This window comes from Chaetodon auriga, chromosome 10, assembly GCF_051107435.1.
Source record: "Chaetodon auriga isolate fChaAug3 chromosome 10, fChaAug3.hap1, whole genome shotgun sequence".
Classification (NCBI taxonomy): Eukaryota; Metazoa; Chordata; class Actinopteri; order Chaetodontiformes; family Chaetodontidae; genus Chaetodon; species Chaetodon auriga.
In genome coordinates, this window is record NC_135083.1 from 4,173,400 (window position 1) to 4,199,749 (window position 26,350).

Consider the following 26,350-nt stretch of genomic DNA (forward strand, 5'->3'; position numbering starts at 1 on the left):
ACAGATCTATAAATCACTCGTAAATGATTTATTTAACATTAATGTGGCAGATTACAAGGCTTTTTCAAAGGTGCCTTATTAGAAAGTGGTGCTGGGACAACTACAAACAAAATGAAAACCAGCAAGTAATGAGCTCCACTGCGCTGCATTTATCTTTCATCTTCTTCTCCGCCTGGAGAACAGAGGGGACGGTATCACAGCAACAGGTTTGTTTAGGGCAGCCTCGGTATCAGCAGGACTCGGACTGCTCGGCTCTGTTTGGAGTAACTTAGGCTGCTGTGAAAAAATCTGTGGCATGCTAAAAACATAATATACAGGAGCCTGGCATCCCTAAGAGAGAGTCTGACTGTCTGTTCCTCTCTGCAGGTAGCCATGTTTGGAAGTGCTGACAAACAGAGAAGAAAGACAGAATGCATGGGGTCCGGGCCGGTGGCTGGCTCCTCGCCAAAATGTCGCGTCCTCTTCATATTTGGGCTCCAGCTATGGTCACCTTTCATAGCCATGCTTGATTGTATTTGTTTGGAGTAAACCTCAAGACTTTCAATAATAACTAGATGTGATTTGGCTTTCATGCTTAATGTGAGTTTTGAGGTTGTAGACAAAGCACAAGGTATTAAAAATGTGTGGTGTCATTATATGGTCACATTCAGTTCTAGTCTCACCTTGTCTTTGGGACGCCTGTACACAGGGGGATTTGCTTAAAGCCATCACCCAATGAGTCAGTCACTAAGGTAGAGGAATCTCATAATTAAGGTCTCATTAAAGCTACACAGCCCAACTATGTTGGTTTACAGGGCAGACAGAAACCTCACAGATTCACAATGGGGCCATTCATAATACCTCACTTCTCTGAAGGAAAGGAGAAAAAGCAGTTGCTCTTAGCATTTGGGCAGATGTAATTGCAATCACTCAGCTTGTCTGATGCTGATAATGGGGCGATGGGAAATTCCTGTCAGAGTCGTGGCGCAGGGTGGTTTCGCAACCACTTTGGCAGGCTCCGTGTTCCACTGCAGGGCAGCGAATGCGTTACGGCATGCTCACATAGCTGTCATTAAACATATTTTGAGGAAAAAAAAAACATAAGACAATCAAAACTCACAAGTGTGTGCCATTCTCTCGCTTCTTGAGCAATGAAAAGGCAAATACTATGTAAACGTATATCGTCTGTCATCCCTGGCCTGTTTCACATGTTGAAAGACTTGAGCGTATGAAAAAAAGGAAAGTGAATATGCTTTAGCGATCCCAGTCACCTAATACACACTATAAATTCTGGCTGAGCTATTTTCAACATCTTTGTTTTCATTTGTCATTTTCAAAACATTTCTCTCGAATGGTATTTTATGTGAAAATTAATCTGTGGGGAAATAAGAACACATATTAACCAATACCTAAAAATGTCAGGCAGTGCATTTGAAAATAAAAAAGTAATGCTTGTTCTCCAAATTTTGGCCATGCTTTTCAGCAAGCGGCCCATTCCTGTCTGAAATGTGTGCTACAGTAGGTGGCTGAAATAGCACATGGGTGCAATGTTCTTGTGGTCGGTCCTTGGGTACAGTATGTGACACTTGGCATCTCAGCAATGCTTCCATGAGAAGCCTCTATTATAAAGCATTCATGCAATGATGCTAACAAGCTCATTTTACTGGCTGGACAAGCATTTGTGCAATAAAGTCCAAGACCTTCTTATTAGTGCCTTGTGGGACCACCCAAGAAACATTGTAGTGATATTAAAGATTCTCTAATAATCTCCAAAGAGTAAAGTCACATTTACTGGGCTGCAGTCCTCGTGATGGACAACAGCTATTCGGTTTTAATTAAACTGGAAACTTGAGGAATATAAAATAGATGAAAAGCAGACTGGATCCATTAGATTTAGTTCCCTTGACACGTGATCCTGAATGACGTGCAGAGAGTCTCATTTGAAACAAGATGTTTGGGTAATATTTTACAGGCAGGTCAGTCATGAATTTACTTGGCAGTCTGCCAGTGTTTGCAAGGGTATTTGAGGTATTTTGAATGGACAAAATCACTATAACTTAGATGATCACATGCAGAGACCGAGTGGTAACATTTTGAAAAAGTTTAATTTCAAATTACAGCATAGTATGGGTAATAAAAAAATAGTAGAAAGATATAATTTTATTCTTGCAGTAATCCGTGGTTTTAACAGTCCACAAGAGTATAAATCAACACATAAATACCAATATCAAATTCCAATGCTTTCCAAAGTTACTGGTGTCGCAGTTATGATAAATTACAAACATCTATATGTCAAGAAAAGAATAACATACAGTAAAAACAAAACAGATGATAAATGAAGACACAAGAAAAGACTGTAAAAATAATCTTTAGCTCTACCCAAATACCGTTCTCTTACAGCTCTCGTACAGTTAAAAGGTCTATCGCGATTTGTCTGGCACATTCAAACAAGAGGAAAGGCGTATTCACATTATTGTGGAGAAACAGTCAAAGCATGCGTCTCCTCGTTTGTCCGTATGGTTGTCTGTGGAGCGGCGAGTTGGCCGGGGGAGCGCTGAAAGTTCAGATCTGTTGAACTTTGCTGAACTGTGCTGACCTTTGTGGGACCAGCCAATGAATGAAAAACAGATTAAATGTGTCTCTGAATTTCCAGAACTGTGCAATAATAAATTGGCCTCATATGAAGGTAGTAGTACAGCACCACTGGGAGATTAAGACCCTTGTTTTTCCATTGTAATGTGAATACGCCACAGGAATCTAAAGCTATGCTAGCGGCTCTGTGAAGCTGTACTCATTAAAGCACAATGGTTCTTTGAGCTGAATGCTAACATCAGCATGTTAACATGCTCATAGAGATACTGCTAACATGCTAATGTTCAGCAGGTATAATTTTACAGTTCTTCCTGTGGACGACCAAATTTTGTTGCAATCCATCCGACAGTTGATGCGATACTTCACTCAAAACCACAAATGTCAAGAAGATGAAAAGTCAGTGGAACGCCAAAGCCAGTAGGATTCATTCTCTGGGACCAGAATGTGCAAAATTTCATAGTGATCCATCAAATAGATATTTCAGTCTGAACCAAAGTGGTGGACAAAACGACCAACAATGCCGCACAGAGCCGCTAGCTGCTAGCTAAAAATGCAGTAATAGTTAAGTTACAAAACATATAATTACATATGTGGGGCATCGCTTTTCTGAGATCATGTGAGGCTGTATTCTGTCTGTTTCCATTGTCCAGTGTACTCACAGTCTATGTACCATATAACATATATAAATGTGAGATTTAATCCATGGTAAAAAATAACTGTAGCTCATGAGTGTGGACATAATAGATCATGTAGACAAAAATATAAACATGTCAGTATACATTAAACAGACAAATGTACTTTCTCATGTTCCCCAGCTCTTCCAACATCTACCCAGAGAGCTAAAAACGCTGATATTTGGTTTACCGCAAATGTCTTCAACATCCATGAAAAATATACTGAAACAGACATTTTCACTGCTTTATTTTCAGGTTATTTTATTGGTGAAGCAACAGGCGTCCAAGTTCCTCCGGGAAGTGGCAGCGAACTGTGAAAAACAAACTGAGTCCTGGAGTTCTTCACACTGTCCTTTCACCATCTGACAACCAGTCAAGTCACTGTCAGCCTCGCTTCCTTCCTTCGAACCTCCCCTGTGGTTTGGTACTGCGTGGTGGTGCTCATGAGCAGTCCATTGACAAAAAGAGAGCGGCAGCAGTGGATGGCTTGGACGATGCCCCGTTCACGTGTGAGGCTATACACCGAGCAGCATGCCCATAAAATCAGAGCCGTTCTGTATTGTGATGGACGCGCCCGCTGCGTTATCCACAAATATGGAGGTGTACTGCCCGGCCTGCGGAGGAAGACATACGACAGTGATGCAGAAACACTGCACAGATATTCGATGTTTGTGTGTCTCTTGGTGTGCTGCTCACCTGTAGCTCCAGCAGCCCCTGCACGCTGACGGTGAAGATCTTGCTGTTGCTTTCTAATCCAACAATCATCTCCAGTGAGCTGAAAACATATTTTAAGAGCAATAAATATTGTGTTTCCCACAATCCATCTGTGCAATTCTGTGCAAAAATGTAGCTACCATCAGGAGCTGGCTGTGTTAGCTTAGCACAAAGACAGGACACAGTTAGCCTGGCTCTGTCTGAAGGTAATTAAATCTGTTTGTTAGCACACATTTTCAGTTATTTGCGTTATCAGAACTGTCAGTGAGATTTTGGATGAAATTTTCTTGTTTCTGCAACAGAAACCAGTTTCAGTTTCACTTCAGCTCTCAATCATTCAAGCACATAAAAATCCACATCACAGTTCTTTTTTTCTGAGATACAACGTGTTGATCAGTGAGTTTCACAGGTGCAGCTGGCAGACAGACAGCGTGCAGACACGATGATGGTATTTTCTCAGCTAACTCTCAGTGAGAATGAGATTAAGTGTATTTCCCAGACGGTCTCTTTAGCAGCTCAGTGCTCTCAGAGCGTGTAGAGATGGTTGTAACATCGCTGGCTTCAACCACACAGCGAGAGCACTGGCTCCTGTTAAGTGGAAAATGCTACATTTTTATGGCAAATCAATCATGTTTGTCTTCACTCCGACTGCCATCACAATGAGCCTCATTGCACATTCTCTGCATTTTCATGTGTGGGAGGGCGAGACTGGCTGGGGCTTCGGCTTGAAAAAGCGAGAGCCAAGGACTTTTTTGGGTTAGGTAACCCATCATAATAATATTATTTATTCCTTCCCCTCATTGTACCAAGCAAGAAGGGAGGCAGTGGAGCTCTGCACAGTCCGGGAGAGACTTTAGGGAGCAATTCATTTCATTCTTTATGTAAATAGAAATTTTGAAATATTGGAAAGAACCCTTCACAACTGGATTTGTAATTTTTCACCATGTAGAACCAACGTATTAGATGCTTCAATATCTGTTTCCCACATCCCAAACAAGGGCATTTCACTGCTGTGCTGCTGAATTTAACAGTCTGCCTGAAGTGTCAAAGGTGAGTCTATAAAGATTAGTTAGGCGACAGGGACGAGGGCTCTGAGTGAGAGGACATTTCCTTTAAAGACCTGCTCTGCTTTTATACAGGAAATGCCACACTGGTTCCACACAAAGTGTAACAGACAAAACCTTTAACAGCTCATAAATTCTGGTGAAAGTTAAGGAAGCATTAAACACCAATAAAATACCCCTGTTACATAAGGAAAGTAAACAATTTATCAAAACTGGAATGTAAAGAATGCAAAGTGTGGTTTCTGTGGTCAGATGAATTACTTCCCAAGATCAATTTTATTAGCTTTTATTGGTTATAGGTGGTAGAGCTCACCAGCTTGTGTTACAGCAAATGAGAATCACATGGACATTGAGGTAGCAGTAATAGTAGTAGTAGTAATCATGTATACAGGGATAAGAATAACCAGGTTTCCCTTGTTCCATGAGTACACATGTAGTCGAACTCAGTGATCAAAGATACCTACGTGTATCTGTGGCAGAGCGATTCGATGCAGATCAGCACCCGAACGTTGTCCCTGGCCTTGAGCTGACTCTTGCTCCTCTTCACCTCATTGTGGTCTGTAAGGAGGCAAAATGTTAGAAAAATACTGGCTCAGGCACAGCTCGCAAATATATATCCCCCTACAGTGACTGCTCGCAAGTTTGGATGCTTTGTTGGGTTATAGGTGTTTTGTTTTTTTTTTAAGAAAAAGCCCTGTTCACAACTAGCACATCCACTGTGTCATATTCCCCCTCTGTGTGTGGATGCAATTCAGAGTTTAGGCTAACATTAGTGGTTCTGTGCTGCTCTTTACCGGCTTTGGCTTTGAGGTTTACGCTCCAGCAACTTCAGCCAACATTAACTGAGATCAAGTCCATATTTAACATGCCTTTTATAGGGTTGTCATTTTAAAACATGTCAGTTGGAAACATTAATAAAGAGTCAGCTTGAGACAGCATTTCAACCAACTCATGGAGCTGAAGCAAAAAGTCAAATTTTTGTATTTTTATATCAAAATCCACTCATGTTTTCCTCCTGTAAAGTGAAATATGATGTGCACTGATGTAAGCTGGACTGTTATATCATGACATCCACCCATTAATCATTAACTTTTAGTGGCCCAGAGATTCATTAGCTGGCTAGCTAATGTGTTCACCACCTCAAACCTTGTTCTGTCATCCCAAACTACCATGACTACTGGCCCGCCGTCTAGAATTTATTTGCTTTGAGGAAACATGTCAGTAGCAGCTCCAGATTAAGCCATTTTAAAGTGCACTGTAGCTACATGGAGCATACTGGCCTTAACGTCGTGGTATATGTAGTGAAATACCCCATATAAGACAGTGATTTACCAATGTGGACATTAGCAGAGAACTGGTAGATCCCAGTGATGGGAGCTGTGAATCTCCCAGTAGACTGGTCCATTCCTGACCCTCTGAGGAAGGCTCCTTTAGCTGGTGGCTGAAAGCACAGAAAATTTTAATCAATATGTTTTCATGTCAGAGCTAAGGTGCAGAGGTGTAGGCAGGTATTCACTGACTGCTCAAGGGCACTTCCGCAGGGATCCTAAAGGCCTGGTCACACCAGCATTTAAATAAATCAAAATCAGTCAACGCATTGATGTTTTATATCGATTTCAGCTTTGGTGACCTTTGCCGCAATTAGCATGTTTGCTCGCTTGGAGAGCTTCTTTTCCCCCCTTCAGTAACTCTGTGCTGAAATGAAATGATGTACAATCCTGAAAAACAAAATGTCAGCACAGTACAAAGAAAATACAAAGAAACTCTGAGAGCTATTGTGACTGATTAGTGTAAACGGGGCTGGCTAGCGTGTTAGCGGTTATCTCTCCAGCTGCAGTTTAGCAGCTAGCCCTGTGAGTTGTCACTACCAAGCTTATAGAAGCACATATTTTGCAAAGACACGCAGATGAATTTCACTGTCCCACTTTCTGGTGTGACCAGGCTTTAAGGCCCCTGAAGACCTGGATCCTGGCGCCATTTTAATCCTCTGCCTCTTTGTGTCCTCCTTCAGTTACTCCTGATTCTGCAAAAACATGTAAAATATCCATTCCAAAGCCATTGTAACATGCCCATTCTAACATAGTGCTGTGTTAGCATGTTAAATAGTTTAGCGCAGCTTAATCCTCCCTCCTCCAGCCTTGTCAGCCCATCCCAACACGGCATAGTTCTTCCACTACAGCATGCTGTTTCAAACAGTGTCTATTTCTGTCCTCTCCACACTTTATTCCAAGTCAGAGACAGAGTGCCTTTTGTATGCCGCCCAGAGAGTGATGTGTAGAATTGAAAAAGTAGATATTTTTGACCAAAGAGCCAGTCTGAGTCTCAGAGTGGCAGCGCAGGCTTTGCCAGTGCCAGTTACCAGCGAGGGGATGATCCTCTCATAATTCCCCCACATGCAAACTAAGCGATGATTACCAAACACTTGCTCTTTCAAACATAGTTAAGACAGAGAAGCAAATGGGTCAGAAACAAAGCGCGTAACCATGCAGAGGAGGATTAGCCAAAACTTTTCTTTTTCAGCCATGCACAGGGAGCGAAGCTGAGTCCGTTCATAAACATTTACATGGTTTCAAACAAACATACTGTCTGAAAGTTCTGGAGCTCCACCAGAGTCTTCTTGTCGACCACCACAGGTCCCTTGAGCTTACAGTGGAAAGCCTCCTCTATTCGCCGGTAGGAGGTCATTCCCTCCAGGGTGAGGAGAGCCGTAGGTAGCTGGCTGGGGCTGGTTTGTCTGTCCAGTGCTGCTGCTCTCCTCTCTGTAGCCTCTGACAGAAAAAAAAACATCCAGATTATTACAGTGCAGAAAGAGTTAACATTCAAACTATTCTTTCATGATAATGTGCTGAAATGCCAAAAATGTGGACATAAAACTGTGCATACCCAAATGTTTAACTGTTGGTTATCTCTGCAAAACTTCTAAAAGAGCAACCCTGTAGCCTAAAGAGGAGCTGAAGTGTGTCTGTGCTTTAAAATCAACATCTTTCTACCTTTAATCATCTCTTTGAACTCCTGGAGAAGAACTTCCTGGGTCACCTCAGCCCCAGGAGAGCCAGGTGGTCCCTGTGGGCCAGGAGGACCTGGAGGACCGGGTGGGCCCGGCTAGTGGAGGAAAGATCAACAAAAACATTGTCACGCCTCAAACTTGACCTGAAAATCATGGTGCGAGTTTGTCTTGTTTACCAATTACTGCGGGGAATAAAACAAAAATCCAACAATTATCCGTAAAATTCAATTTTATTGAAAAACTGTCAGACACACAGTCCATCTACAGGGTTTACCAGGGGTCGTTTACGCTTGCGACACTTTCCAGGGAAGTTGCCAACAGGTCTTTTGACAAAGTCCATCCATGATCCCAGTGGATCCACTCTCTGGTTGTCAGAAATCTGCAGCAGAAACAAACACACAGAAAGAGAAGATTTTCCCACATGAATTACGAGGCAAACATGAGTATTAGCCGGTATGAAAAATTACAGTATGATCAGTAATGACGTGGTGAAATGATGGCGAGCTGTCAGGTAATTTATTAAATAACATATTTCATTTCTCAGCAGCAGCTCAAAGTGCTTTACATATTGCATGATAAAGTCAATAAGACGGGATAAAAGTAAAGCTGCAGACTTTTCTCTAAAGCCACCACACTGTGCTCTCATTCAGTAATAACAACCTTTTAAAAAGTGCTGTTTACCACAACTAATCATATATTTTATTTGAAATAATTTCGCCTAAAATGGGGCATAATGCAAATGAAGCTAAATCCAATGAGTCATTATTTCTTCCTTTAAACCATCACTGGAAAATCTTGCCCCAAGATACAATTAAATGGTGCCAGACACCAGCGAAGGTCACACAGGGAAACCTCTTTCTCTCTGGCTCTGCTGCCCAGTCGACGAGGCTTTTGCGATTCGCCATCCAGGTTTAGTCGCCACTCTGCTCCGAAAGGCTCACCTTTTGCTTATTTTTTCATTCCGTGTAATTCACTCAGGTGCCACGTCAGTTCTCATTTGCCCAATAAGCTTGTATGAGTGTAAACAAACCTTGTCAAGTGTTTTTTTTTTTTCAGCGCATGAAAATTTCCATGAGCACTGTGGTGAAAAATGAGTCTGCCCGTGTATGTGTGATGTAGATGCTGTGGACTGCAGACCTCAATTACTGTAGTTTATAACAACATGTCAAAATGGCCAACACTTTCTCCCCCACCCAAAGACACACTAGTATTTTCTTTCATTAATACTGCTTGTTTGAGCAACTTAAAGATGGAAAATCTAATAAACAAGATAACAAATGTATATACAGTATGTACAACAGGGCGAGTTATGATTTAAGATTGTTAGTCTGTTTCCTACTGGTGTGTATGCTCCATCTTCTTATCTGACATAACTCATTTATAATAAATTACTGCATAGGAGACTGGGATCTGTCAGGGAGATAAGGAACACACGCTGAGAAGTTCCTCCGCAAGCAACATTTCTGCGCTACAACTGGCGTGTTTTCATTTTAGTAAAACGTGAGGCTGAATGAATTCCAATTACAGAAAGCCTGAATCTTAGCCTAACCCTTCCCCGAATGTCATGTGCCTTCGGTGGAGATAGAAGAGGAGATAAAGACGAGGTGAGCCGCCTGAAATGGAATTTGTTTAGGTTTGGCAGCGAGACATGGATCACTTATCTGAAAAACCAACATGCCCCTCTCTTCACTGTCAAAGTCTTGCCTCTAGTTCCACTGAAACAAAGTAAGTCCTTGTTTGTCTTTTCAATATACGGGAATAAAAACAGTTTTTTTTTATATGTGGGATTTGCTACAGTCTCTCTATCTCTGTGACTTTCTCTTCTCTCTGACAGCAGACAAAATAAACAACTTAACAGGCGCTGAGCCGGCTTCGTGTCGAATCCTCCTGTGTTTTTGTTGTGAGTTTGAGGTTTGGAAGCAGATAAAAGAAAGACAGATTTGGTCAAGACTCAATTCTGTTTCCATAAGACTGGGTGGCTGTTGGACAAACTGTTTTCTCCATGGCCATGGCAGTTTTTCATATCATTAACATACCAGGTCTGAGACTCACATGAATAGTTTGGACACATTGGGAAACACTTAAACCAGCAATAACTGATGTTTGGTCGACTTGGGTGCAGAAGAAACAAGTTTTAAACACAACTTCCAGAAAAATATAGAAAAATAGAAAAGAAGAAAAATAAAAACACACTTGAGCTAGAAAGGAAATGTTGTTAGCTCAGCATCTATACACAGACTCATAAAGTCATCCCTGTCAGTAAAGTCGTGCCCCCTCCTCGGCCCTCGCTCAGAATACGCTCCTACAGCTACGCATATCATCACCTTTAAGGTGGTGTGGCGCACCTGTTAGCAAGCAATTGCTTACTTATAAACATTCAGCAGTTATGGAGCATCATTATCATTCATTCTGTGGGCACCTGATGAATGTAGGTCCAAAATTCACCCATTTTAGCTCTGTTTTGGTCTCCTCCACCTCCTCTTCAGCCGCTAGATGGTGTTACAAGCTGCTTTAAAGGTCATTTGCTTTGATACCACTTTCATATCTGTCCTTTTAATATGAAGCTACAGTTAGCTTAGCTTGGTAGACAACTGGACAGACTGGCTACCTGTTTTTGGTCTTTATGCTAAGCTGGCTGTAGTTTCATGTTTACCACACAGACACATAATTTTCCAAACTATTCCTTAACATACCAGTTCTGTAAGCTTGAACAAACATTGACATGTTGATGAGTGGGGGTTGCGGCGCTGCTGCAGTTGTATTCCCTGCCTGTGGCACTTTGAGTATGTTTCCACTGGAATTGATTGTAAAACTATGAATCATCACCTCTGACACTGCGATATATAAAAAACACCCACCAAACTATGAGAGCCAGCGGATGCTAATTCCAAAAAAAGTCAAAGCTTTTTCCTGTGTTTATATCAATGTCTTACTTCTCCAGAGATATGAAACAATGCAAGTTGGCCCACACTTGTGACTTATAATTACACATCTTAGCCATTCCCTTCATAATAATAAAAAAAGACAACATATCATTGCCAGGAAATCGGCCATACTTGTTATCCTCTTTAACACACACCATTGTAATTAAACCATTAAAACCTTGCCCTCGAGGATTTTCTGTGCTCAGGGAAGAAAGGCTATAACCAAGGTAATTATTACCTTCATTTCTGCACTAAAAAATAACAGCGAATCACTGTATAAATAATTTAATCATCAGCTTACAGAATGCTCAACTCTTTCCATCAAACCCAGTGTGTTCACTACATAGTGACAGCTGGGATGGCTCACACAACGTGCCAAAAAAGAATTTGATTCATTGTTTGCAGGTGAGTCTCTGTCTGGACTCAGAACATCAAAGGCTCCTCACATGCAGACATGAAAACCATATTGCTTGATGACACAGAAAAAGCTGTCAGAGGCGTTCAATCTCTCACCCGCCGCTATTGACTGTGGCGTAAAGTAAACTGTGGATTCCCTAGCGTGGCCCTGTATCAGCACGTACGACCCGTGAACAAAGTGGGGAGGGAGCAGATCCAGGTATCAGTCTGAGAGCTGATGAAGAACACCAGGGCTCCGGCTTTGATCAGCGCTGATGTGTGAGTGCCTCAAAGTGGCCTCATCTGTCAGCAGGTGTGAACGCAGCGCAGACCGAGAGAATGTGTCAGGTATTCTGTCTAAAGGTAAGAAACTTTAAATCTTCCAGACAGTGTTTATCCTCATTGACGGGGCTCTGAAGCATGACACATTACTGAGGCTCAGATCTGAAGAATGGGATGCATTGTGCTCTCGTCCTGGTACGTAAAGCACAACAATGTTAAATGTGTTTAAGGTAAAAAGTAAAAGCACATGCTCTGACTTGTAAGATAATGTACTGTATGATATTGTTCTGTTTTGTTGGCATTTTATTGTTGTCGGCAGACAAGAGGGAGCTCGATTTAAAGGAATGGTTCAACATCATTTGCTTCCTTTCAGAAATGCTAGCAGCCGGTTAGCTTAGCTTAGCACAAAAACTGAAACGGGGGAAACAGTTAGCCTGGCTCTGTCCAAAAGCTACAAAATCCTCTTAGCAGTTGCAAAGCTAGCAACAGAGACTCCAGGAAGTTACTGCGGCGAGTCAAAAAACAGTCAGGCACAAAAACCCCTGTAAAGCCAACACTTTGGTCTTTATACAGATTGAGTTTTAAAGTTGCTCTTGTTGCAGTTGAACTGGCTAGCTGTTTCCCCTTATGTCCAATCTTCATGCTAACCTGAGCTAACAGGCTGCTAGCTGAAAACTGAACGGACATATAAGAGTGGGTCTATATTCTCATTAAAAACTCTCTGCCAAATGTCAAACTATTCCTTTAACTTCTTCATACACACAGTCAGGTAGTTTAGTCCAGTGGTCTCCAACCTGGGTCACAAGATAAATTTGAGGGGTCATGAGAGGATTAATGGGGTAGAGAAAAGCAAAAACAAAGTTGCAGTATTTTTTTTGGACCTCTCAAATATTAGCTTTGTTGTGAAATATTGTATAACTTTACCTTTTATGGCTTTGAACAGTTATTAAAATGAAAACCTCTGAGGGGAAATGTCATTGGTGGAACTGTTAACAACTGATGGACAAATGAAACAAGGGGCCCCGACTGCACACTGCTTATTATAAGGAGTCAGGAGCCAAACGATTGGTAACAAACTTCTTGAGCAATGTTTTGTATTTTATAAGCTTATTATGTCTTTTATGTAAAATCCAACTTGTCAGTTTAATGCAGTGGAGTGAAAAGTATTATTCAATACTTGCCTTTGAAATGTGGAGGACTTTAAGGACACAGTAGCATAACATGGAAATACTCAAGTGAAGTACAACTACCTCAAACTTGTAAACATACATAGTTACTCTCCACCATGGATTGTGCCCAGAACCCGTGGCAAACAATAAAAGTGGAGAGTTTGTTTTAGTAACCTACAGCACAGCGAGTTTGGAGTCTTTGGATCAATTAGTGAATCAGTTGTAATCACTGTTGATCATTCACAGAAGTCCTCTGGGGTTTTATTACCCAGAAAAGAAAGATGTGGGTCTGCATGAATAATGCTTCTATGTGCGCTGCTTTAAGTGTGTTTGTCATGTAGTTTGGGGAAAATTAGGTTGAATTTATTTGAAGCAATAAAATGGGAAAATATTTCCCTGGGGCAGCGTGCCACCAAAAACACAAACACAACTGTTAAAACATGTCTCTGGGGCTGCAACCAGATACTGAAACTCTACTCCATCGCAGGCAGCTCCTGAATTCTTCCATGTGTACAGTCGAACTTATCTTGTTTTCTTTTGTGTGTTATCTGTTTTTGTACCTGTTCACACACACTCGACGACATGAAACTTTTTGCTGCTGATAAAAAACGTTGCACAGGCAGGTTTAAGGTTGGACAGGATGATGGAGGGCCTTCTATAATCCCTTGTTTTTACATCCCCGTACTGCTCCCTGTGCGCTCATCCATGCATGGGTGGACGGGCCCAGCGCTGGGCCGATCCCACCCCGGGAGGCAGGGATCCCCGGGCCGTGTGGGACGAGGGGATCCTGGAAACCTGCGTGCATCCCAGTCGTCATGCACCACCCCCGTGTTCCTCGCCGCTGCACTTCACGGACACAGATTGCCTTGAGGATTTATCACCAAAGAGCTAAATACAGTTAGGCATGCAATGTTGACTCTGTTCTCCTCTCACTGTGTTATTACTCAATTGGCAAGCGCCATGTGCAAAACATAATTACTCTATCACACCACGAGGATGCTGCTATTAGTTCAACAGATGTTGAAGCAACACCATTTGGAAGTGTAAATGAAACACAGTTACTATATAATGATATAGCTGAACATGCTTCTTATAATGTGGCCTGATTTTAACTTCACTGTTGTCCCAACACAGGCGTGTATGCCTTTATTATGTGTGAGAGAAAGTGAATAAATTTGTGTTTATGCTTGAGAAATCACCAGAGACGATCTTGGCTTCCTCCTGATATAAAAAGGCAATAAAGAAACCTTGAGCGCTGTGTCACATCTGTTTTGTGTACGAATTATAGCTTTGAAATTGGAGTGAGTGCTCATTTTCCCTGTGGTAGGTAAAATGAGCTGTTGAAAAGCACCAGTGATCCTGATCCATCTCAGGTAAACAGGTCTGCCCCGTGGTTTGACTGTAGGCAGAACATTTCAGGTAAGAAGTCATTAGAGCCTCCTCCTTTTATATGGCTAATTTGTGGCTCTGCATTATGTTACATAAGTACACACTGCAAAATGGTTCATTTTTATTTTTTTACTTTTATTATGCAACCAATTTGCCTCTGGTCTGTTGGGTTGCAACTTACAAGCGTTGGAGAAATATGATAGGTGATCTAACGAACTGGGGTGCAGGGTATTAACGGAAACTGCAGAACTGTGGTACATCGTGTACATTTTAAAAACAACTTATGATAGATGCCAAACAACAGCTACATTTATTTTGAAAGGAACATTTGCACATTTTGGGAGAAACGCTTATTGGTTATGTTGCCAAGAGCTTAATTTGGCATAAAACCTGGATGGAACAAATAGTCTGACTCTGACTGGAGGTAACAAAATTTGCATCTCTGCAGCTCACTAAAAACAGAAGTGTAAAAACAACACATTTATGACACATTTACCACAGAAATCCTCCACCCAGCATATTTTTGTTACCTTTCGATAGAGCCAAGCTAGCTGTTTCCCCCTGTTTCCTGTCTTTATGCTAAGATAAGCTAAGCTACGTTTCTACAGTAGCCCAGAATGGACAAACCAGACACTGACTCTAGAGAGAGACTTTAGCATTTTTGGATCCACAGATTCTCTTACATACTTGGAAAGGGAGGAAATTCAGTTGTAGCAACCTCACTGCTAGATGCTAAATCCTCCACACTGGACCTTTAAACTGACAGCTGCACACAAACTGTAACACTGATAAGTATTTAACAATAACAGTACTCTGTAATGCAGTACTATTGGGATATGATATGCATTTGCAGGATACATCCGAAATACTACGCTCCATTGTTAAAAACAACATAAAATGACCAATGCAGTGTTAGCAATAATTTTGAAATCATGGTTTCAGGAACATGACCGGCACATGATAAGAATCAGGCAAGATTAAGGGATTTCTACAAATCTGGCATCAATGTGAAGCTATAAGAAATGAACCAAAATCCAAATAAAACAGTCCCTCCATGTCTGCATGGTGCAAACACAACACTGTGCTGTTTATTTTACTTTACTGCAGTGACAAAAGTGTTTATTTTGTTCTTCTTTTTCACTCTCTGTCAAAGGACCTCGTTAAGTAATGTTAATGTTAAAGAAGTGTTCAGACGTCTGACACGTTGAAAGCAGAGCTCGCCATCATGCAACAGACTGTCAGTAGTTCACACCGTCAGCGGCGTATGAAGGGTGTGTGTGGCGCTGTTTCCTGTGGGGCTCGGCCTTGTCTCCCAAGCATAGGTTGATTGAAAAGGTCCCACACACTGCCACATTAATCATCACTGGGGATGAGAGCGAGGAAACAAAAACCCTCGCCTCGGGCTAAACCCAGCCATTACTCAACACGCCAGGCGTGATGTTTGACTTGACTCCCTCAATTACAGCCATCACAGATCCCTCACTGCTCTCACCAATGACAGATTCCTCTCATCTTCAGAGTGGCGAGCAATAACACTTGCATACACGCACCATTTTGCTCTAAAATTGTACGACGTGAGGTTGTTTGAAATGCACTTCAGTTATCATCTCATTAAAAAAAATTCCGCTCGCAGCACAACTCCACACCTCGCTATTGTGATCACTTTCAAATGGAAAATCTCCCGAGGAATGCAATGTACGACTGCAGGCTGCCAACAGCCCACACACGGGATTGGTCAGATAGAGAGCGAATGCCATCATAAGAACTGTTTCCACTGTTTCCACTGGGCACAAGGGAAAAACATGTAAATGTGGAGCGTAAATGTTTGGCTTGTTTGAGAACACAAATTTCTTGCCAAGGCAGCTCCAACGGACAGGCTGTTTTCTCGAGGACCTAACAGATGTGTAATAGGATAAACTTACAAACTACCCATGAAAAGAAGCCACTTTTCGTGGTGTGTGGCATTTTCTTCTCAAACAGAAACCCGGATAGGGTGGCACCAACAAAACGCGACCTTGAATGAAGCCACTTCCACAGATGTCAAACGTAAAGCTCAGGTTCTCATCAGAGGTGACAATGTTTGGCAAAGACACTATCTGGCATAACACCGCGTCTTAAGAGTGATTATGTCATTACCCTCTGATTGTGGGAGATGAGATGAAAAGAATGTTAGCGAGGGAGGCGCAGGGGGCTAATCCTCACCGAGGTGTTCTCTTTCAGGACCCTTTCTATGGGGCTTTGTGAAGGGCTTACACGGCATGCTGCCCCAGTTTTCGGGGCCGCACCGCCCCTATCGGATGTCCCAGACACAGCGGAGTCAGACTAGGCCTGTGAATGACAGAATCAATGGGCTGGGAACAACATCACCATAGGTCTTTAAATATCTGCCCACCTAACTTTCCCAGGAGTTACATCATGGCAGCGGGCCTGCGAGGGACCTCGGGGGAAACGGCGTTTGCGAAGACGCCCAGCACCCTGTGGGACGAGGAAGAGGAGCGAAATCCCAGCGGGGTGCAATCTTCAGCGGGCTCGAGGGTTGACACAAGGTCATCCTTCATAGCCTCTGCTTTTACAGGGCAAACCAAGTCAAATAAACACCGCCGGGCCACAACCACCTACAATGTGTTCTTAAAGCTACAAAGGAGACCTCACTGCTTGGTTTCGAGGGGGGTGGGGGGGTGGAGGCGGTGATGGTTACGGTTAGGATTCCAGAGACTGGCTGCCGGTAGGAGCTGAAGGCTGGTATATAGGGCAGTGAGAGTTATGTGAGAATGCCAACATAATGGGTGGGCCGAAAGCAAAACAAATAGCCTGTTGGAAAACCCTCGCAAATATGCAACACCAGCAATAAACCAATAAATAACAGAGTCAAGGGCCAACTGTTGCTCCTGAAAATGGACTTGCACCACCGTGATGCAGTTCTGCTGGAGGAGACCGTTTCTAATGAAAACAGCGCTGGTCTTCAGTTACAGATGGCTGCCTTTTTTCACTTCTTGTCATAGTAACAATTCTCTCCGGCTAACACAAACAGTCTTATTTGTCGGTTATCGTGTTTATAACTTACTTTCCTGCCGCAGTGATGAGGCGTTTATAAAAATCTTACCTCCTCCAGGCCGACACATGAAACTTTACTTCATGTTTATTTGTTCATAGGCTGGAAAATTGGTGACAGACACCCGTGGCGCGTGCTAATTGATGCATTGATCAGCCTTTAGATGTTCACATTCCTGGCATACCTCCGGAAGCCATCCATTTAGTGTTTCACACATTTTGGTCCGTCTCACTGTCTGAGGCTTGACCCAGGGGGGCACACCTGTCCTGTCCTCGCTCTTACCTTTGCCACAATTTATCTGCCTGTGCCGACAAGAAATCTGCACATATCTTACATATCTGCAGGTTGACTTCAAACTTTAATCTCCTCGACTGTCTCTTCTAGATGCAACATCATCACGGAGAGATAACTCTATGATGTGTGTATGAAGTGAATAACAAGGTTAAACATTACATTTTTACATTTAGAGAGATTCAGTCACTACCTTGATGCTTCCACCGACCTCTTCGCTGTTGGAGAGAGTAGCATTGTAGGTCTCTGTGTGCTGTGGGGTGGTCTCCTTCGGCCTCTTTCTCTCCTTTTTGGCATCCACCCCATCCAGAAGGACACACTGAGTCCAAAACACAGCAGCCACCACGGCCAGAGGCCCGGCCCCACACCACATCTTCACACTATTTTTCAATCAGCACCACAGTCCCTGCAGAAACAACCTGGATCTTGTGCGCCGGATCGGCCCACAAGGCTCACAAACACAAAGTCCCAACGGGGAGAAGGAGACCAGAGGAATGCAGCTTCAGGGACTCCCTGTCCAAGAGACTGTCAGACTGACTGCTGCCGCCGTTGCTCCCCTCTTGATGAGCTCTCAGGCAGCACAGCGTCGCAGGGGCACTGTTAACTCTAGCCAGAAAGCCAGAAGACTTACTCAACTATGAAATGTGTCAAGCAGAATGGTCCAAGGGAATGACAGATCGGCGCAGATCTGACAGCAAATAAACCCATTAGTGAGATTTTTCACGCTTTCTGCTCTGTTGGGGGGTGAGGTGCAGAGGAGGAGGGGGGCACAGGGGGCAAAAGAAGAGGCAGAGAGGAGGGGCGTCCGAGGCTGAGGGTGGGCTGTGGGGGCTAGAGATGGATGGTAATATTCTCTTTTTCCCCCGCTCTCTCCTGCTGTTTTTCACACTGAGTGGTGGATCCAGTCTCCAGCAATGTTGTGAGGCGCCTGGAAAAGCTCCACAGAAGTTGGGCTTTTCATCAAAAGATGCAGCTCGGCGTTCAAATCAATCTGCCTGTGCGCTCATCACGCTCCCGCGGGGATGCAGCCCAGGAGGTGATGGATGAGGTCCAGGTTTGATCTTTGCCCGGCCGCCTTCTCTTCTCCTTAAAGCAGAAACCAGCTCCTGTGACGTCAAACTTCACAGGTAGCGGTGCGCTCTCCCGACACGACTCAGGTGCTCCCTGCTAACTCTCCCAACAAGCCAAGTCCAGGGCCACGTGCAGCTTTCACGTCAGATCTGTTCGTCCCTTTCCGCCTGCTGCCTGGCTCTCCCCGTCCCTCTGGTCTCAGCTGCTCCTTTGCTCTGACTGAGCTTACAGGAGGGCTCACAGTGGAGTTTTATCATCACCCTTTCTCCCTCCCGCTTCCCCCTCTCCCACTCCCTCTCTTCTGCCTTGCCTCTATTGGCAACCTCACTAGCTTATTCAGCTCTGTTTTATCTCATAGATGAAATGCTCAAGCTGAAGAGCTTCTTTGGCAGACAAGCTGCGTGTGTGTGATGTGTGTAAAGTTTGTGTATCTGTCTGTCTGTCATTTTGGCTCAATATTGGACTACTCTTCCAAAGCTCTGATCCAAGCAAGAAATAGAAATGCACTTTTTTCGTGACCTGAAGGCATTATCTTGTGTAATCTGTTCCTTGAAAACCTGCCAAAGAATCCTGACAGTCCCATATACCACAGTGCAAGCCTTTTTTTTATTTAAATGCATGTTGTTGTTCAGTAAAATGTCTCACTTTTCTGGATGCTCTATTAGAAAAAGATTTGAAGTAATACTTATATTTCAAGTTGTGTAAATTGCAGGTTTCAGTAAATAACGCATGACTGATGTGAACAAATTGTTGGTCTGGGTATTTCTACACTCAGCTTGTTTGTCTGAAAGGAATAAGCCCTCTCATACTCCTATTAGGACAAATAACATGTTAGCTCATGAGTGCCTACCAGATTTTTTTTTTAACTTCACAACTCACATTTTCAGACAACTTCACTAGCGTGCTTGACACTATTATGTTTGTATGTTAATACAGTGCCCCCCAGAGGCAGCAGCCTGAAGTACAAATAACTAACCGTACTGGTGTCATCCTTGCTCCTGGATCCGCTGGCGCGCCTGTCTGAAAACGCAGAAACAGCCAACCGCGTCAAGCTCGTCAAAGGGAGGCAGAACAAAACCGGAAATCAGGTAATTTTGCCTGCAATATAAAAGAGAGAATTTTTAATTGCGTGTTAAAGCAAGCAAAAACAAGTTTTCATTTATTTCCCCCTCAACAATGAGACTGTCTCTTTAAATGCTTTTTATAGCTCAGGTGTGTTCTGTGCATCCATGGCCTACTTTGTCTCTAGTAAGCATTCTTCAAACATTTGTTATTTTAGCTGAATTGTTTCTATTTCATTATGTATCTGTTTTATTTAGAACCTATTTGACTTAATGCATTATTAACCTAACATTTATCCATAATTTTAACCAGCTATTTCAGCTTCATTGATCACTTTTACCAATCCCCTTTAACCATTTATCATGTACTTAAAACTGTCAATGTCAACCATGTACCCATTACTTTTTGGTTAGTGTTTCATTTTCTAGCAGTTCTAGCTGCATTATCTCTTCCAACACTTGATGTTCGGGTGTTACAACGGAGGGCACATGTGGCTATTTTTTCATTCAAATCAGGAATTCCATGTTTCCATTAGTGGTTGTCAAAAGCAGAAATTTACGCCTTCGATTCACCCCTGTTGGAAATTACTGCAGCAGGAATGCTCGACATAAACGAATGTGAGTTTTACTTTGAAAGCGTTGGCGGAATTTCATATTTGTGAATTTTGCTAGCTTGATATAATTTTTAGCGGCTAGCCAGGAACCAGCTACAACTAAGAGCTTGCGTGAGCTAACGCTAACTGGAACGTCGGAAGGGGCTCTTCGTCCGACCCGTATTCCCTCAGTGGCGTTTTAGACTGAGCCGTCCCATAGTCTGGGGTGGGGGTGTTGCGGGGGAGCCACGTGTACAGGAACTGGAGTCTGACAGCTTGCCTGACTGGAAGCGCCGCAGGTTTGTTTAGGAAGTCCAGCTAACGTTAGCTAGCGGGTACTTACACGGAAGCAGCTAGCCGTCTCTCATTCCCAAAGTCGTTGGAACTTCTTCAAAGTGTCCTGCTTGAGAGGTTTGTCGTCCTCTGTGAGCGTCGTCCTCATTTACCTCTTAAGTTTACACTGAGTATTGATTGCCAGCTAACGGTAACCTGTAATGCCTTATTAGCCTGCTTGTGTTAGCCACTTCGCTAGTAAAGTCAACTGCCGTATCAAATGATTCTAGTGATGTGACGAGGCTCATTTCACGAGCTAACCGTTACTGACGTTACGAAGCTGTTAGCTTCCTTACGAAAACTTAACACCGGGCAGCGAAATGACAATAAAACGGATAATCTAAACATAGGCAATCCAGGTAAAAATAACGACGTAGAGGCTTGACAGCTAAATTATCGGTGTGTCTAATGTAGCGTTCAGAATACACGTCTCATTACAGCACCACGGAGGCGTTCACGCTGTTTGATAGCTAATGTGGATTTATGTGGTTTATTGTGCTTTTGACTGCTTGTGTATTACTGGACAATAAAGGCTTTCGTTGACGCTAGTTGTTTTGTGCCTGAAAATATTCCTTCCTCTCGAGCCCCCATAGAAGTATGCCAGGAGTTACGTTGACGTGAACGGGATTTTCCAGTGGGCGTGTTGCAATCCAGGAAAATCCTATTGGCCGTGAACGCGGCATAAAAGTCCATGCAACACTATAAAACTCTGGAAGTGACTGTGTGCATCAGCAGTGTCTTATCTTAGCTAACTTAGGTTGACATCTTTGTTTTCAGAGTTAGCTCACATAACTAATTCTTTATTATCTCCTCTACAGGCAGTCATGGTTGTTGGGAGAAAGTTGTGGTGCAGAAGCCTCCTGGCTGAGTTTCTGCTTTTCTGCATCCTACTCCAAACCATGGATGTGCATGCACGACCAGCCAACACATCAACATCCAAAGATAAGTCTCCACCCAACAAGGATGAGAACGAGATTCTTCCTCCAGACCACCTGAATGGGGTGAAGATGGAGATGGATGGCCACCTCAACAAGGACTTCCATCAGGAGGTGTTCCTGGGTAAAGAGATCGAGGAGTTTGAAGAGGACTCAGAGCCAAGGAGGAATAGGAAGAAGCTCATTGAAATTTTCACCAAGTAAGTTTTTCATTGTGTCACTCAGCATTCCCTAACGGCATGCTGCTGATCGGGTTCTTCAGAGAAGCTGATGAGTGGCACAGAATCTGTCCTAACAGAGACAGAAAAGAAAAAGTTTTAAATAACTGTGGTTCAATAAAAAGTACAAGATGGAGTTTAAGTGTCATGAAATGGAAATAAACTGAGGTACAGTTATATCAAATTTGTACTTCAGCACATTATTTGAGTATATTCAGTTATAAGGCAAAGTACCATTGTTACAGCAGAGAATAATGACAGAGGAAAAGGCTGCTGTGCAGTTTTAAACAAATCCTTCTCCCTGACTTGAAAATGTCTTTTTCAAGAAAGAAAGCGCTTCAGAAATCCTCACTGTTCTTCTCTTATTTTGCCTTAAATGGTAAAGAAATGTCAGCGTTAAAGGTGTTTAAGTTTAATCCAAAGCATAGGATCGGACACAAGCCAGTCAGATAATTCATCACACTCATGACGGCTGATTGTATATAATTCAAAGTTTAATGATAACTGAAGCTAAATCAGCATCTTTCTCCCCCCACAGAGTGGATTTCAACAAGGACAGGAGCGTGAGTGCCAAAGAGATGCAGCGCTGGATTATGGAGAAGACGGAGGAGCACTTCCAGGAGGCCATGGTGGAGAACAAGAACAGTTTCCGAGCTGTGGACCCTGACGGCGACGGTGAGAGAGAGCGCAGAGCTCGCCGTCTGCTTTCAAATCGCCGTGTCCTAAACTGATCAGTGTTTTCTGTTCAGTCAAAACCAAAATCCTCTGTTCGTGTGTTGTCCATAGGTCACGTGACATGGGATGAATACAGAGTCAAATTTCTGGCCAGCAAAGGTTTCAATGAAAAGGAAATCGGTGAGAAAATAAAGAATAATGAAGATCTGAAACTGGATGAGGAAAGTAAGTATACAGCTTAAAGAATGTCTCTGCTGCAGATGTCCGTTTATTTAACAGTACAACTGATCTGAATTTCTCCTCTTCATCACTGCAGCTCAGGAGGTGTTGGAGAGCCTGAAGGACCGCTGGTTTCAGGCTGACAACACGCCAGCCGACCAGCTGCTGAACGAGCAGGAGTTCCTCTCTTTCCTTCACCCTGAGCACAGCAGAGGAATGCTCAAGTACATGGTCAAGGAGATCGTGCGCGACTTAGGTACATTTGGCTCATTTCACACCTGAATCCTGGGAGTCATGGCCTGTCCTAAATCTTCGCTGACATGTCGTCACCTTTAGCAAACAGCAACTTATTCACACACCCAGCATCCTTAGCATCGAGCGTCATATTCTGCTACGTGATGAATGTAATTCCGATGTTGACTCACCTGTTGCTTCTCACTGGATCTCCATAAACCCTCCCGAGGGAAATATGTATGTCTGTTTAGCTGCTAAAATCTCCCCCTTGTGCACCAGTTCTTTGCTAACCTTGTCTGTGGAGAGTGCTGCTCAGCCGATGGTGTGAATTGTGGGTTTTTAAAGCGTTTCAGTTGAAAACAGCTGCCAGCTGCTGATGAGGTGCTAAGAGTGAAGTCAGAGGCTGTAAAACCAAAACACATATGACACAGTTAATTTGGTCTATTGTTAATACATGAATATTGCTTTTAGCAGGTTTAATGAACACGCTTTAAGACATTTAAGATGGCACATTTTTTCAACCGTCGGTGTGTTTACGTGCAGACAGTCTGGTCTTAACCTTGTTAGATGACCTGGTTTGGAGTCAGCACATGTCAATGCTGCCACTTAATTTGTGTCAGCTGGTATTAAACAGGTCACTTGCTTGTGTAAACATCTTCCTACTTGTATGAAAGGTGCCATAAAGATAAAGGTCATTATTATAACCACCTGCCTGTTGGGACTTTGCCTCAGGTGACAGCAGAAAGTGACAGGAAGTCAAAGTTCAAAGTCCTGCGACTAGCAATTGTTTGAATTATGGATGAATGCTGACGCTCACTCACCCACATAGATTAAAACAAGGCAAAATATAATTGCATTAATTGTGCATTTTTTAAAATTTTTTTGTGGATAATTCAATAGTTTTTCCAGTGGAACACGGTGACAAGCTCTTTTTAATCTGTTCTATCAACAAGTATCTTTTTCTGTGATTACATTTTACACTGGATCTGTGTATTTGATGCTAGAAATGCTAAACGTTGTGCTTTCACATCAGTGTCCGCGTGCATTTGCTCCGTGATGAGGCCGTTTTGAACACGTGTTTAACAGACAGACGGTAGAACTCAGGTGTGTTCTGTGCTGCGTTTACAGACCAGGACGGCGATCAGAAACTGACGCTGTCGGAGTTCATCTCTTTGCCTGTGGGCACCGTGGAGAACCAGCAGGCCCAGGACATCGATGACGACTGGGTTCGAGAGAGGAAGAAGGAGTTTGAGGACGTCATTGATTCAGACCGTAATGGCATCGTAACCATGGAGGAACTGGAGGTGAGAAGTCTGCTCTGTTGAATATTTACTCAATGTTTGTTTTAGTCTGCTAAACCTGGGCTCCTAAAACCTGAACGTTTGCGTGGTCTTGTGTGCCGCTCAGGAGTACATGGACCCGATGAACGAGCACAACGCTCTGAACGAGGCCCGGCAGATGATCGCCGTCGCAGACGAAAACCAGAACCACAACTTGGAGCTGGACGAGATTCTCAAGTACAGCGAATACTTCACGGGCAGCAAGCTCATGGATTACGCCAGAAATGTCCACGAGGAGTTCTGAAGATGAACGCCCCCCCCCCCCCCATCCTACATCCGCTTCAGAGACAAGCTGACAGGGGGGCAGCCTAATGATAGGATGATCTAGTGTGCAATTCTGTGTTTAAAAGCCTCAACGGCCTCTTTCACTGCTGACTAAAATGAAAACATCCCTCCTTCAGCCCGGACTGCCCGCTAGCCATCACCGTTAACCTGGTCTGCCTTTTGTGTGCCGTTGGACTTACTGACTTTCAAACGTCGGGCTTTTTCCGCAAATTTGAGGCACCACAGCAACTAAAATCCATGTGTGTTATATTGTGAAATGTGTGTATATGAGGAATTTTAACCCTGGCTAGATTCTCCGTTCCCGGTGCAGTGGCGAGAGAGACGGCGCAGCTCGCCGAGCGATCTGTTCTGCAGGATCCGACGTTTTCAGCCGACGAGTCTGTACACAGTGTAAATATTCACCGTCACGGTCAGAGAGGAGCTGAATGTAATGCTGCTGAAAGGAACAGCCTTCCCGAGGTGTCGTATCCTAAAGAGTTTATAATTCAAAAGGTGATCACTGGTTTCCATTATAGATGGTTCCTGTCCTTCTACGTAAAAACAGGGTATTTGATAGTGTAAGAAAAACATAAAAACAGCTTCAGTAACGTTCAGTGATCCTGCTTCGCACAATCATTCATAATTTATTGCCAGTGACACAAAATGTAGGCAAAGAGGTTAATATATGAGCACAGTGTGTCCTCCTCACCGCAGGCGTTTTGAAGGGAAAGCACAGGTGTCACTGATGACATCATTATAGTCACCTGTGTGTGTGTGTATGTGTGTAGGTCAGAATGTCTCCGTGATGAAGGCTTTGTTTCGCTCTTGTTCATCCTCGGATGCACGTGAGTTCTCTTGTTGGACCGGTTTCATTTGGATCAGATGCATCTTCGAACATCCTGCAGGTTTGGACTCGTTCGTACTGGCTGTAGGAGGCTCGTGTCGCTGCACAAACGACGGATAGCTCACTCCTTATGTTTACCTGTTAGGTTTTAATGCGTACATTTCCACCTGTACCTTGTTTTAACTTGCATGGACGAACAATGGAACCACATTCCTCCGTTTTGTTTTGTGTATTTGGATCCTGCTGCAGGCGTCTCTGTCCTGTTTGGATTGTAAAATAAGATTGATGACTACAGAATGTGACACAGCTTTATAAAATGTATTGCAAATATGCCGGTAAACAATAAATATTTCCTATCAATTAAGTAGCTTCTGGATTTCTTTAGTGTTTTAGTCATTTTTGGGACTAGGTAACGATTACTTTCACCATTTTCATAATTAAGTAAAAACAAACGTTAGAAAAACGTTAGTAAAAAATGACCACAAGGTGCTTGTGTTGCACATACAAATGTTCCAAAAACCCAAAGATGGTATGTTTTCTATCATGTAGGCCCACAGGTATTTTTGCTTCAACTAAGAGTCTGCGACCCTGTGAGGGTGTACTTTGGTGCTTTTAGCTTAAAGCTAATGTTAACATGGCGCTTTTAGCTTAATGCTGATGTTAACATGGCACGTTTAGCTTAATGCTAATGCCAACCTGGTGCTGGTGCTTTTACGTTAATGCTAACGTTAACATGGCGCTTTTATCTAAATGCTAATTTAATGTGGTGCTTTTAGCTTAACGCTGATGTTAACATGGCACGTTTAGCTTAATGCTAATGCCAACCTGGTGCTGGTGCTTTTACGTTAATGCTAATGCTAACCTGGTGCTTTTAGCTTAATGCTAACGCTAATATGGCGCTTTTAGCTCAATGCTAATGTTAACACGGTGCTTTTAGCTTAATGCTAATGCTAACACACTCGCAGGGTCATTGCTAACATGCTGGTGTTCAGCAGGTGTGTTCTATGTTCTCCATCCAAGTGATTATTAG

General features: G+C 43.1%; 2 protein-coding genes across 4 annotated transcripts; one reads left to right on the top strand and one right to left on the bottom strand.

Annotated features, from left to right (window-relative positions):
* Positions 1-2,065: 2,065 nt before the first annotated feature.
* c1qtnf12 (C1q and TNF related 12) lies at positions 2,066-18,830 on the bottom strand. 2 transcript variants are annotated; one of them, XM_076740013.1, is made up of 8 exons: positions 17,727-18,830; positions 8,305-8,409; positions 8,014-8,125; positions 7,607-7,791; positions 6,356-6,464; positions 5,488-5,581; positions 3,942-4,020; positions 2,066-3,859 (listed from the first exon to the last, which is right to left on the bottom strand). In XM_076740013.1, exons 1-8 carry the CDS (start codon positions 17,904-17,906, stop codon positions 3,761-3,763), a joined length of 963 nt encoding a protein of 320 aa, XP_076596128.1. In that variant the 5' UTR covers positions 17,907-18,830; the 3' UTR covers positions 2,066-3,760. The 2 variants fall into 2 exon arrangements, with proteins under 2 accessions (XP_076596128.1, XP_076596129.1); XM_076740014.1 differs by having other exon boundaries at positions 17,745-18,041.
* A 1,513-nt stretch (positions 18,831-20,343) lies between these two features.
* On the top strand, positions 20,344-25,684 carry sdf4 (stromal cell derived factor 4). 2 transcript variants are annotated; one of them, XM_076741594.1, is made up of 7 exons: positions 20,344-20,669; positions 21,410-21,726; positions 22,283-22,419; positions 22,531-22,644; positions 22,736-22,894; positions 24,001-24,176; positions 24,280-25,684. In XM_076741594.1, exons 2-7 carry the CDS (start codon positions 21,416-21,418, stop codon positions 24,454-24,456), a joined length of 1,074 nt encoding a protein of 357 aa, XP_076597709.1. In that variant the 5' UTR covers positions 20,344-20,669; positions 21,410-21,415; the 3' UTR covers positions 24,457-25,684. The 2 variants fall into 2 exon arrangements, with proteins under 2 accessions (XP_076597709.1, XP_076597710.1); XM_076741595.1 differs by having other exon boundaries at positions 20,371-20,557.
* The last annotated feature ends 666 nt before the right edge of the window (positions 25,685-26,350 follow it).

Excerpts from the sequence above, each read along its gene's own strand:
- sdf4 (XM_076741594.1), top strand. The coding sequence starts at position 21,416 with ATGGTTGTTGGGAGAAAGTTGTGGTGCAGAAGCCTCCTGGCTGAGTTT. Across the intron at positions 22,645-22,735 it reads TCTGAAACTGGATGAGGAAA|CTCAGGAGGTGTTGGAGAGC; the intron begins GTAAGTATACAG and ends TCATCACTGCAG. Across the intron at positions 22,895-24,000 it reads GGAGATCGTGCGCGACTTAG|ACCAGGACGGCGATCAGAAA; the intron begins GTACATTTGGCT and ends CTGCGTTTACAG.
- c1qtnf12 (XM_076740013.1), bottom strand. The coding sequence starts at position 17,906 with ATGTGGTGTGGGGCCGGGCCTCTGGCCGTGGTGGCTGCTGTGTTTTGG. Across the intron at positions 8,126-8,304 it reads GCAAGCGTAAACGACCCCTG|CCGGGCCCACCCGGTCCTCC; the intron begins GTAAACCCTGTA and ends TTCCTCCACTAG. Across the intron at positions 6,465-7,606 it reads AGCTCCAGAACTTTCAGACA|CCACCAGCTAAAGGAGCCTT; the intron begins GTATGTTTGTTT and ends CTGTGCTTTCAG.